Source organism: Amphibalanus amphitrite, unplaced genomic scaffold (genome assembly GCF_019059575.1).
Source record: "Amphibalanus amphitrite isolate SeventyFive unplaced genomic scaffold, NRLGWU_Aamphi_draft 001546F_arrow, whole genome shotgun sequence".
Taxonomy (NCBI): domain Eukaryota; kingdom Metazoa; phylum Arthropoda; class Thecostraca; order Balanomorpha; family Balanidae; genus Amphibalanus; species Amphibalanus amphitrite.
Genome location: NW_024883039.1, coordinates 18,604 through 31,030, shown reverse-complemented (window position 1 = coordinate 31,030; position 12,427 = coordinate 18,604). Strand labels below are relative to the sequence as shown.

Here is a 12,427-nt window from a genome sequence, read left to right as displayed (position 1 = left end):
AGACAGTGATTTTAATTTTAATTGCACTTCCTAGAGATTAAAATGATATTGGTGAAATTACTATTCATTATTCCTATTACCATTGTCTAAATTTCACATTTCAAGACAGCATCAGCATTGACATGTTATATAAAATAAGGTTTAGACTTCAGGTGGTCCCGGGTTCAGCTATTAAGTAAAACAAGGGCAAAAAATTGTCAAAATTAAAAAAAAAATACCTGCCTTCATCAACACCTCATCTAATCTAACCTCATCCTCATCTAACAAGGCCCTAAAAGCAAAAACCGTTTGAATAACAATGTAATATTTTGCAACCGCTGCACCATTACTGTCACGTACGCTATCCCTAGATTGGTTGCTGGTAAGTAGTGGTTGTCGTCATCAACTCGTCATGCAGCAGCTGATTGGGATGGGCGGGGCCTATTTTTATCCAGGCGATAGAGAGAGCCAAAACAATTACATCTATTCGCTATGCTATTTTCAATCACACGAATGCTCAGTGCACAGACACTAACAAGATCCTATGGAGAGAAATCGCTGCCAGATGAAGCTTCCCTTCACAGCACAAATTTTGAAGCTTTTATTTTATATTAAAGACTCTCATAACACAAACTCTTCAAATAAGATTTATAAAATTATTTATTACAAAGTTAATTTAAGTTGCTCTTGAAGCAGTTCTTTTCAAATTAGGAAGTACATCTTGTTATTAACTAAAAGGTCGCAAAGGATGTGGTAGCTATGCTGTTTTGTAACATCTGCGGCATTTCTGTAGCCGGTCACTTTCCCTGTATACCGTGTATACCGTCCGATATTTACTTGGGGCGCTTGGGGCAGGGCAGACTGTTGTCAGTAAACATAGGTACATTCGGTACATTCTTTAAATAAAAGGACAAGTTTGGAGTCGACAACAACAATCCCTTGAGTCGTCCCGTCGTTTTCCTTTTGGGTCGTCGTGATGTGACTCCCATGAATTTGACGTTTTCCTCCAATATTCTTGACGGTGTCAAAGCAACTGACTTTAGCAGCTTGATGTGTACCCAGAGCTAAGTGTTATTACTTATTGCACAAGAGAGTTGTTAATTGCATTGCAGTTCGACCTCTGCCCAGCCCAGACCACAAAATCAAGCTATGGATGAGCTGGAAAATCTGTTTCATTTATTTGACTCCCAAAAGAAGGATCTTCTACGTCTGGTAAGTCAAAGTGAAGTATTTTTGTGATGTTTTTAGGGTAAATGTAAATGTTTGCGCACCAGACACAAAATTGAATTGGAATAGAAAATTAAGCCATCTGCTCAGGAACAGCAGAACATCATTGAAAGTTGTGGAATCATCCACTTATCCCCCCAAAAAATATGATGCCAGTAAATAAATACCACAGAAGGAATAACTGCTTTTTTCACACTCTGCTGATCCTTGGCTTTGTGCAACAGATGACTTCAACATGGCTGAATGCTGATTGGGTATGTGATATAAATTTGCATTCCGAACTGCCTTAATCAAAAGAAACCTGATCTAGTCTTATAATTCCTGGTGCTGCAACTCTGACCATTTTACTTTCAGGTGAAGATCTGCTCTAAACCTCTTGGCCCAGAGGAGGTGCACTACTTCCTCACAAGCATGGACAAAATATGCAGTCATGGGCTGAAGAATGAGAAGCTGGGATACTGGCCATTTGTCAAGGAGTTCACCCACAAGGCTGGTGTCACCTACATTGCTGACATGAAAGGATGTGTGACTGGTCCTGGGAAAAGTAAGTCACCAGTGCAGACAAATAATTTTTTCATGCCCATTTTCAGTGGACTAGTTTTATCACTTATCAGTGTCCTCATCACAGTTCATTGATAAAAATTGTATCACAACTTGTAAGCTTGTAAATAACTTCATTGATATGGAAATTTTATAAGTTTTTTGCAATTTCCACATAGTAAATCAAAAATAGCCAAGTTTGTTCCCAGGTACCCTGAAAATTGAATGGCCCTGACCCAGCTAACTTTTGTCCTCTTTCTTGAGAACATATCACACAAGAATGGCCATTTGATGCTGTTAATACATTACCTATTGTGTTGTCAGACTTTTGTGATGAGGAATATGCCAACATGTGAAATGATGCTTGTCCCATGGATTAATGTGGGTATCAACTGTCTCAGGTCAGGTGAAGGTATTTGAAGTTTAGCCCATTGACTATTGGTGACCTCTGTTGACTTAGAGTTGTATGACCTTTTTTAAAGTAGGCAGGTTTTGTACCTGCTTTGAACTTGGTGCTCATTAGAGCATTTGGGAGCTAATTTTGATATATGCCACATGTTGCTAAGTTTTCAAACCCCTACTAATAACAACTGGTGAGACACCTACTGGTTTACCTGACCTGACCTGACCTGACCTGACCTTACACGACCTACCCTAAATTCACAAATACATTATTATGGAATAAAATAAATGCCAGCTTTAGAATAAAGACCCTAGAGACAATAAAACCTTGGTTAATGAAGCTCTGACAAGTGACAAGTCCCGATTTTCCCGACATTTGGGTCGCTGATATCACCTGAAAGGTCAATCAATGACGAAAGACCTTAAACGAGGGTACGCTCGTTTTTCCGCGAAGCTCGAACTGAATCGGGGGCTGAGCAGAACGGCTGGGCTCCGGTCGCCCTCCCCCCCCCCCTCCGCCTTATACGTAAGCGTCTGTGAAAACAACAATGCTGGTGGGGGAAAATAGTAGATAACCTCAGTTAACTGCTTGATAGTCTTTGTTTTGCAAATGAGCACGTGCAACAACAGATGAGTCACGCGTTCCAGCCCGCCGATCACTCGTCCCAACCAGCCGGCCTCACGTTCCAGCCCGCCGGGTCCTGGATACGTCACTCGTCCCAGCCTGTCAGTATCTCTTCCCTGTCCTAACTTACCATAAAAACGTTGGTCGAACGCTGAACACTCTCTCGGCCCCTAACTCGCTGCCACTGAGTCGCCAGTCACGTATTATAACCTTTAGGCCACGAATAAAGGCGCCATGCGGCTTTGGTATACTACACACCATCCATTACTTGTATTTCCATGTCAATGTGTTCAAATCCAGACCACACCACACACAGCCTTGCTCCTTTCCCCCCAGGTCGCGCCTGGCTACTGCTGGCTCTCTCAGAGGGCACACTGGAGTTCTACTTCACCAGTTTCATCGGTCACCCGGCTCAGCGGGCCCGCTACTACCGGCGCGAGGCGTTTCTGCGGGACGACCGCCGACTAAGGGAGCTGGTGCTGGGGCTGGCCGAGCTGATGGCCGTCCAGTTCAGCACCGTGCTGAGACCGGTCAGTGGACGCTGGGGACGGGCCGTGGAAGTGGTGAATCATTGATGACAATGATAAGTGATTTTGTGCAGAAGATTGACTTTGATAGAGTTCTTCAATTGGCTCAGGTCGTTTCGTGGTGTGATTACGTTCTCGTTTTTTTATTACATGTTTTTTCTACATGCTCTGTAGCTTACTGTAAAGCAGTTTGACATTAACTCCTGCAAATTATTACAGGAGGAGTACGATCTGGACAAGCATGTGTGCCCGCCGCCGAACGCATCCGAGGACGGCGAATTCGTATCATGGGTAAGTGTTACTTGGCAGGGAATCGTGCTCGTCTGACAGTGCAAGAAATAAACATGCTCTGCCATCATGTGAGTCATTAGGCCTAGTTCGGCCTTGATTCATGCTGTCCTGCTCTGGCTGACAGATCTAAACGTACTTGGCATCGTTTCTCGCCATGAGTCACCATTCCACTAATCGCTGCTCCTGAGTTGAATCGATGGCTGTTGCTCGTTTTTTATAGATAGGTACTCGAGCAAAATGTTTGTGCATAAAGCCGGCCTGTTTTAACTGTCTGCTAGTCATTACACGGGCGTAGCTATTTCATGAAACTGCTAATCTTTATTTGTGATCTACCCCTGTCGAGTGTCGACCCTTGACCTAAGCCAACTCCTTCCCAGGTGGTGGCACCACGCTGGCCGCCGCCCAGCCAGGAGCCGATTCAGTGGACGCACACTCCCGGCAGCCACAGCCGGGCACGCCGCTCGCACCACTCGTCTTCTGGCTCGTCTCCGCGCTCGTCCCGTTCTTCGGCACGCTCCCGGCGGCGGCGCAGCCCGGCCGGCGGCCGCCCGCACGGGGACGCGTCCAAAGAGACCCGACGCGACTCGGACGCCGCTCCGACAGACTCGGCTTGTGTAACGATGGACTCGGAGACGTCCGCCGCTTCGGCGCTGTCATCGGCGGTCACGACTCCGCTCAGCGAGAGTGAAGAGTCGCGGCCGACAGCTGGAGGATCGCCGGAGTCGGCGCGGTCGGCAGCGTCTGTAGAGTTCGACGATAGCGGGCCTAGCGGCGATTCGCAGGATATGAATGCTACACTGCGGGGTGGTAGTTTGTGCAGAGGCCAAGAAGAGGAGGAGAGAGGAGAGGTGGTGGGATCGGCCACCCCGACTCCGGCTCCCAATACACCAGTGATCAGCGCGTCGTCCCCTCTCAGACCGTCGGGCATACCGCCACAGAGCTTCGCCTCGCTGGCTGAAGATTCACCCTCGCCGATTGTGCCGGTCGTGCGTCCGTCCGGGAATCCAGGAACGCCAACTGGGCGCTTGGCTGGAAATCCAGGAACACCGAGCAAGTTCTCGGCTGAGAATCCAGGGACGCCTACTGGGTGTTCGGACGAGAACCCTGACGCGTCAGCTTCTCAGTCCAAAGATCTGTTTGTCACTGCTCTTTCTTCGCCTGTTGTCGATCGGTCCCAATCGCAGTCTGAGGGAACAAGGTCAGTGGCGAAGTGTCAGGATTCTGCGGTAAGCGCGGAGAAGGGATGTTCGGCTAGCAATAATGCGGATGATCCGCAGAGAGGGGTTCTAAGTGGTGGCTGTGAAAATTTGGAGGATACTGCTACTGACACCTCCGTCAGTAACGAATCTTCGAGTGCGACAGCGCAGCAATCTAGTCCAAATCAATACCAACCGAACGAGTCAGAAGATTCTCGTCTTTCACAATCTACCTCAGCGTCCGTAAGTGAAACAATGAACACAACAGGGTTTCAATCGTGCGAAGAAGCCCCTAGTAAATCGACGGAACCAACACCAACCAAAGAGGACGCCGCACAAAGTCGCCTTGACGGCAGCGACCCTAATTCCAGCTCTAACACCGGGGAACCGAAGGACCGCCCGCTCAGTCCGACAGCAGACTCTCGCCGAGTTAGCTCCAACGATGCTGTGGCTGTAGAGGAAGCAATGCGACGACTCCGCACCGACCCACCTGGCCCCGCCCGACCGGCGGGCCGCGCGGCACCCCACCTCCACCCGTCCGCCTCAAACACCGCTCTCCGACCCCGCCCGGCGGTCACTCGACTACCCCAGGCGCACTCTGAGGTCTCCCTTCGTCGCCGTCCTCCTGCACTAGCCCCGGACAAGCGCGTCACATGGGCGGGTACTGACCGTGAGACGGCTGCTGTGGCGGCGCTGCTCCCGCCCGAGCTGCCGAGGGGTGAGCGGGGTGTCCCCGAGGGGCAGGAGGACCCGTGCAGACTCTCCTCCATATCCAGTCTAACACGGGTTTCATCACAGCTCAGTGTCGGTAGCAGTTGTCTGTCGTCTGGTTCGGAGCGCGGTCCGACTGCGAGGCCGCCGGTTCGACAGACACGACTCTACGAACCGACGGCACTCGGCTCGGCACCCACTTCTGACGGACAGACTGAGCGGGACATTGAACAGGAGATCAGTCAGGGCAGACGCAGGAAGCGGGCGGCACACTCGGCACTGGTGGAAATCGACCACTGCAAGGCCGTGCAACTGATGGTCAGCTTCTTCGAGGGAGACGAGATGGCCTACACGGTGAGTAAGACTCTTAGATGACATTGCTACTTTTTATTACGCTCACCAGGTTTTTAAATGCGTGAATACTGAATACAAATAAAACTTATGAAGTCTTTACTCAAGACCTAGCACTTTGATAGCTGTGCTATCCTAGTCAATATTCAAGTGTATTTGTTTTGATACACTGAATCACGCGCAAGTTACCACTGACTTGCTTGTGCATCAGATCACTCATCAACCACTCTCCTCCACCTTCTCTGCGCAGGGCTTCAAGGTGTTGTTCGGCGACCACCACGCGATGCGCACCTGTCTTCTGGTTCTAACCTCCTACCGTTTACTGCTGCTGCGACTGAGCACATACCGACGACTGCGGCGGGCGGCGCGGCGCCGGCCGCGGCCCGCTGACCCCCTGTCCCAGCTGGCACCGGGCGCGGAGGGTCAGATGGCGCAGATAGAGGTAGAGACCGAGAGCTGCCCCTACCTGCAGGATGCGGCGTTCCAGTACTGCTCCATAGCGTCGATCAAGGTGAGATGCGGTGTGTGTGGAGGATTTGCTGAGTTCGGGGGCTTATGTATCTTCTAGTACATTGTGGGGGCCTTTTTGTTGCTGAAAATTGTTTTGCTTTGAATATGAATTTCAGGTACCTATTTTACAGGAGCTTTATTTTTTTTTTTCTCGATATCACAAGCTACCCTGGTATATGCCATACCACAGACTTCTTTGTTATATAGTAGGTATCTACCCAACAGTTTGTAAACGCACAGGAAATTGTTTTTCCTTGTTCCTTGTTCTGTTATCTGTACCGCCAATCTGTTTCCTCTCATTAAACCTTACTCAGAATCCATAAAACCACATGGGACATCCAGTGCTCACACGGCGCACATCTTGTTATCGCTGCTGGCGAGCCGCGTTGGGGCGTGACCCCGTCCGTTGATGTGTTGTAGGAACATCTTGTTTTTTTTTTTTCTACCAGATCTGTTTTGTCTGGCTAGGTCCGTTTCTTCGAAAATCTTAGTGCTTTGCGATGTCAGCGGTGTTTGCTTTTTCATTGGATGTTTTCGGGGAAGTTGCTTGTCTTCCGCTCTTCCCGGTGTTTGGGTGACTGATGTTTTCTTTACGGTGGACGGAAGAGATTAAATACCGTTGGCTGGACTCGGGCATGTCGTAGAGATTCAGTTGTATTGTGTGGAGGTTTTGCAGACGGTCGGCTTTGAAATGGAATTTCATCGGTTACCGTTTCAGCTGAACCCATGCGATACATAACAGCTACTGCGATACTTCCTGTTTGAAACGACTGCTCCCAGTTCGGGTATTTATTTATTTATTTCGTTCGTTATTTCGTTATCCATTTTGCCAGATGGTTATTCATGACCTAAATCGTGTTAACTCTCCAGCCCCAGCAAGTTGGAGGATAAGCAGATGTTCTAGTTAATATGATCTTTTCCCGCATCTTTTCTTTTCGACTCAAGACCTCGCACTGTGACTCGCTCCGGGTTTAACCAGTCCCTGCTTCTATCACTCCTCAGGTGGCGTTTCACGGCCAGGCGGTGGCGCTCCAGCGGCCGGACGGCTCGTACAGTCGCTGGATCTGGCTGTGTGATCGAGCTGAGACTGATCTGCTCATCAGTCACATCACCCGGGCGTTCCAGCGGTGTCGGCTCCGGCCGCTCGTACCGCAGGTGTACACGTCTGAGGCGCATAGACACCAGTACCTGCGGGAGATCGGGTATAGGGAGAGAGAGGTGAGCTGAGGAGGGGAGAGGGTGGGAGAGGGAGAGAGCAAAGTTGACGCCGTTGGGAGGGAACTCATCTCTGGAATCGAGAGACGTGCTACGGTAGGGAGAGGAGAGGAGGGCTTGCATTCTGTGATGTGTATTTGCAAGCCGGTATTTACTCTTTTTCCTCGTTCAATTATTCATGACGTTTTGATTGGGTACTTTGTACGTTTTTTTTATTTATCGTCTTCCACTAACTATCCATGACGTGTTTCGCCAGTCTATCGTTTTACTCCAATGGCGCTGTTAATCTTGACCTGACCGCACTCGCCCCGCCAGGCGGAGATCCAGTACGCGTCTCTAGTGTACTTCGAAGACTTCGCCGTGCCCGGGGAGACCCCCAAACTATCCGACCAGCTCATGTACAAGACGGACGCAGAGCCGCGGTGGAGCGTTGGTCACTTCGTTCTCTGGTCAGTAATAGACAGAATAGTATTGTAATGGTGATTGGGGTGTGGGTAGGACCATTTTTAGGGTTCGGTAGTATGATTACTCACACAGCTGGACGGTAGGTCCTGGTGGTGATCAATAGTGTTATGACTCATCGACTTATTATAAGCTGGAAGTAGTGTTCGTGTTACTCGTTTTGTTAGCCGCGTAGGTAGAATGTCATGGGTATCGTTTTGTTTTGTTTTTCGCAAAGATTGATCCCTTCCAAAAAATGGCGTGACTTATCATCGTAATGACTCCCTCCGCTACTATTATAGCTTGACAAATAACACGAGCTGGACACACCAAAGAACTGACTTAACATGACCAGTGGTTTCATGCGCTGTGATCTAGCCTGTGAATCCATGCTCTTCCCATCCCACAGGGACACGGACCTGCTGGTGTACCCGTCGGCGGCGGCGGAGCGGGGCGGCGGCGCGCCACTCGACCGCTGGCCGCTGCCCTCGATGGCCAGCTGCCGGCGTCTGACCGAGCTCAGCCGACCCCACCAGCTGCAGCTGGCGGCTCCCGGACGCTGGCTGACGCTGGCCGCGCCGGACGCGGATACCTGCTCCCGATGGGCGGCCACCGTCCGGGAGATTATCGAACTGAATGTGAGTGAGACCGAGACGTGAGACAAAAATATAGAGGTGACTTTTTCTGTATTTTTCTTTATTGAAAAACTGTGTCATATATACACAAAGGAGCCAATAGATGTGTTGGCATGCATAGACTTGCCCACAAGCCGTCTCCCGTTTGAAACGCATATTCAGCGACTTCTCCTTTTTGCAGTCCTTCTAGTGCGTGTGAGCTCCTGTTTCGACTATGATTCTGTCTGTATTTCCTTGTCTGACCGCTCCCCATTATTTCAGGTGCCGTCGCAGCTGCCCAGCCCCCGGCCGCGCTGCTGCGTGCTCACCGGACGCTCGCTGTACGTCGTCGAAGAGATGGCCTTCACACGCAGTGTGGCGCCCGGTTTCGAGCTGTGTCCGTACGGCCACCTGGTACAGGCCTGTGGGTCGCTGAGAGACCTCGGAGCCGTCAACGCTGATTCGCATGGAACAGTGCATGTGGTGAGAAGGGGCGGTATGAAGGGAAGTTCATGTTTGAAGCATAATGATAGTGTGGAAGGTTATCTGGTTGGAATCAGGTGCGGATAGATAATTTTCTTTATTTGGTTAGGACTTTTGTAAAAGTCACATCATCAGGTGTGCCAGTGCAGTGATGGCATATTTCTGAAGTGGAGCAATTTAATAACTTGCAACCTTTACGGAAGTCGATATGTCTTCAAAATTCGCGGCAATTCTATATTTTATGGCACTCCAATCGCTTGGCACCATCGATGCTGCCTGACCCCATGCAATATGCATGCTCTGTGACTGGTGTATCTGTTGCACCACTTCTCTCCTGTAACTCCCCCCGCTCCTCTGGCAGGAGTTTGACACCGCCGAGGCGGCCGAGTCCATGGGCTCGTGGCGTCTCTACTTTGTCACACTGACCGAACAGAGGGCCTTCCTGGCCGCCCTGCTCGACACATATCGCAAACGGTGTAAGGTAAGTACTTCGTAACGGTCAGTGGGGGCTCAGATGGTGTGATGTTGGCCACAGAAAGGGAGAAAACGCATTAAAAAAAACTGCGCCTGCATTTGCTTAGCTTGTTTATCGTGGCCGGTGATGCGGCTTCAAGCTATCTTTGTAATTTTTGGTTGTTTCTGCTCTGTGCTGGTTATCTGCTCTGTTCCTGCTTTGTGTTCTGTGCATCCCTTTCTTGGTGGATATTTCCCTACAGCTGAAACGTGAGGATCACATTCTAATTCACAAATAGACCTTCCACAACATTCGATGCCTGCACTTTTTTACTTTATTATTTCCACACACACGTTTCACAATCATGATCCTCGACACCCACTATACCCTGACAGTAGGCTGAGTAACAAAAACGAAACGAAGCGAATATATGTGACACGTTTTTGTTACTCGATGCTTGCAATTGGTGACACACGTGCGAACCTCGCACATCCATTTTCCTGAACACAACGCAACACACCCACCCAGGGACCTCCCTAGCTGAGCTCTCCGACACTGCCACATGTCTCAACAACACGGGCTCCTAGATACTGCCATATGCCTCAGCACCCTCAATTGCCGAGTGTTTGTTGTCGCGCTCAGAGCGGATCATCCTACTGGGCCAGTCTGAGAGGCTTATGTGCCCGGCGGCTGCGGTCCGTCTGATCCCCGTCTGATGCCGTCTGGCCGAGCCGCGCTGATCTTGTGGGGCTCATGTCTGAGTCCTGTCTGTGTCTGCCAATTAGGGTGATGGTGTTAGCGTATCAAGCAACACTGCTTATGCCTACTCTTCATATTTTGCTGTTCTATCCTCTCCTTGCGATACATTTTTTATCCATTATTTAACATTGCTTATTTGTCTACGTCGTGATCTTGTGTTCCCATTTTCATCTATTCGCTTGTTTCGATGGTAAGCCCATCGCATTTTTGAAAGTTGATTTTACACCATGCTAATCATTGTAACATCTGGCTGACACATGACCCTCACGACCTGAGTCAGACCACTGTGGCTCTTCATCTGACCCCTAGTTTGGCCTCCTTCTGACCCCTGTGACCTCCGACACATGACCTTTGGCTATCCCCTGTGACCTCTGCCCTCTGACCTCTATCGTCTGTTGTCCGACAGAGGGAGCTGACCGTTGGCCAGATCTCCCACCACATGAGGGAGGTCTGTCTCAGCGGATCACGCTACGTCAGAACGCGCTGGGACGGCCTGGTCGACACGTGAGCACGTGCGCCACGTGCAGACACGCGGTGGACGTCACCCTCAGACAGGAGATGCGGGCTCTGGTGACGTACTTTCAGTGAGCTGCGTAGTTTTGTAGTGCCAGTCGCGCATGAAGCGAGTCCGCGAGATGTGTTTCCGCCAGGGATTGTGATGAGCCTTATGATAAGGTGCGATTTGTGACAAGAGTGTAGCGCCAAAAGGACATCTATTTTGTGAGGTTCAGTTCTGATGGACTGCGTATCAAGTTACAGGTCATGAGCTTGGAACCATCTCACGTATCATATAGTCGACCAATGCAACTGAGTGTAACCATGAATTGGGCGAAGGAGTCAGGTTGGATGGAGGTGTAGATAGTCGCTGCCTTAGCTTTGCGTCGGATGTCTAGGATTGCCGCGCTGCCTTAGCTTTGTAGAGCTTGAGGGGGCTTGCGACAAGACTACCGACCCTGAACGAGCTTTGCTGACGTCGACATGATGTTGGAGGATGTGTGCCTATTTTTTGAAGGCATTCACCATGCAAGGCATTTGGGGTTGACCCGTGGCTCTACCGACGGCCAAAGTGGTCTGGTGGTTCACCTGATTCAGTCGGCAGTTGGGGAACCTTTTATAGTCATGTCCGCCCCACTATCAGCGCGGGGCTGTGTGCACACTGCAGAGCAGTTGTGCCGGAAGCGAGTTGTGCTACAGCACAGGCTGCTGTGCTGCTGGGCTGTAACACAGTCAAATACGTGATTGGGATAGTATTGCTGCTTCAGTTAGGTTGCCTCCCTTGCTGCAGCCACAGATATAATCACTGAAGCTTACCTAGTCTACCTGTAGAAGCTGACACGTCAGATGTAGGTACCCTACTTTGGTAATTGATCTAACTTATCGATATTTTTTGTCGTTTAGTATTTTCGTATGCGTCTGTGCTGGTGTATTTATCCTTACTAGCCTTGTTTTCGATTTGCCGCGCACCCACTAATTAGTTCCTCATACCATACTCGTCGAGTAGCGTGCACTCTATTTATGACAGTTGCCCGGCCAATTATAGTCCGTTACGGACTTAAATCGGCTGGACTACCACTATTTACTCTGATTGAACAATTATAGTTCGTTTTTTTTAAGTTTGACCCTCACTGTAAACGTCTTTTTGAACATAGCACGAGAATTGCTAGCTGAATTACTGAGAAAACTGGTTGGCGCACACTGATTTAATCAGATTTCACAGACGATCAATTTCATCAAATTTATTTACTATTTCACAGACTCGTAAATCGTATCTGCCAATACCTACAGCCTCACAGGGATAGACGACTTCTCAGGACTTATGTCTGAACTAATAAATAAATTGCACGGCGTTTAACATAACGTTAAATCGTCGATGTTCAAAACTTATTTTTGAAAATATTATTCATATCTACAATACAATGTGCGCTTACCAGTTTTCTCAGTAATTCAGCTAGCAATTCTCGTGCTGTGTTCAAAGAGACGTTTACAGTGAGGGGCAAACTTAAGAAAAACGGACTATAGTACCTATTGAAATAGTCATGAGGTGTTTCTACACACAATGACAAGTTACCTGTTCATGTTGATTCCTGTTCCGAGCTTTTTAG

At 49.3% G+C, this 12,427-nt stretch overlaps 2 protein-coding genes across 2 annotated transcripts in view; one reads left to right on the top strand and one right to left on the bottom strand.

Moving 5' to 3' along the window:
• Nucleotides 1-515, bottom strand: part of LOC122373755 (protein melted-like) — a 71,537-nt gene extending 71,022 nt beyond the window's left edge. Inside the window, exon 1 of the mRNA XM_043352116.1 lies at nt 461-515. The gene's annotated coding sequence lies outside the window, so the exon portion shown is untranslated. The remainder of the gene's footprint in view (nt 1-460) is intronic.
• A 292-nt stretch (nt 516-807) lies between these two features.
• Nucleotides 808-11,149, top strand: LOC122373753. The gene is made up of 12 exons (XM_043352114.1): nt 808-1,191; nt 1,561-1,750; nt 3,110-3,303; nt 3,520-3,591; nt 3,969-5,852; nt 6,100-6,360; nt 7,362-7,577; nt 7,890-8,023; nt 8,425-8,653; nt 8,912-9,112; nt 9,474-9,593; nt 10,732-11,149. Exons 1-12 carry the CDS (start codon nt 1,129-1,131, stop codon nt 10,831-10,833), a joined length of 3,666 nt encoding a protein of 1,221 aa, XP_043208049.1. The 5' UTR covers nt 808-1,128; the 3' UTR covers nt 10,834-11,149.
• Nucleotides 11,150-12,427: the final 1,278 nt, after the last annotated feature.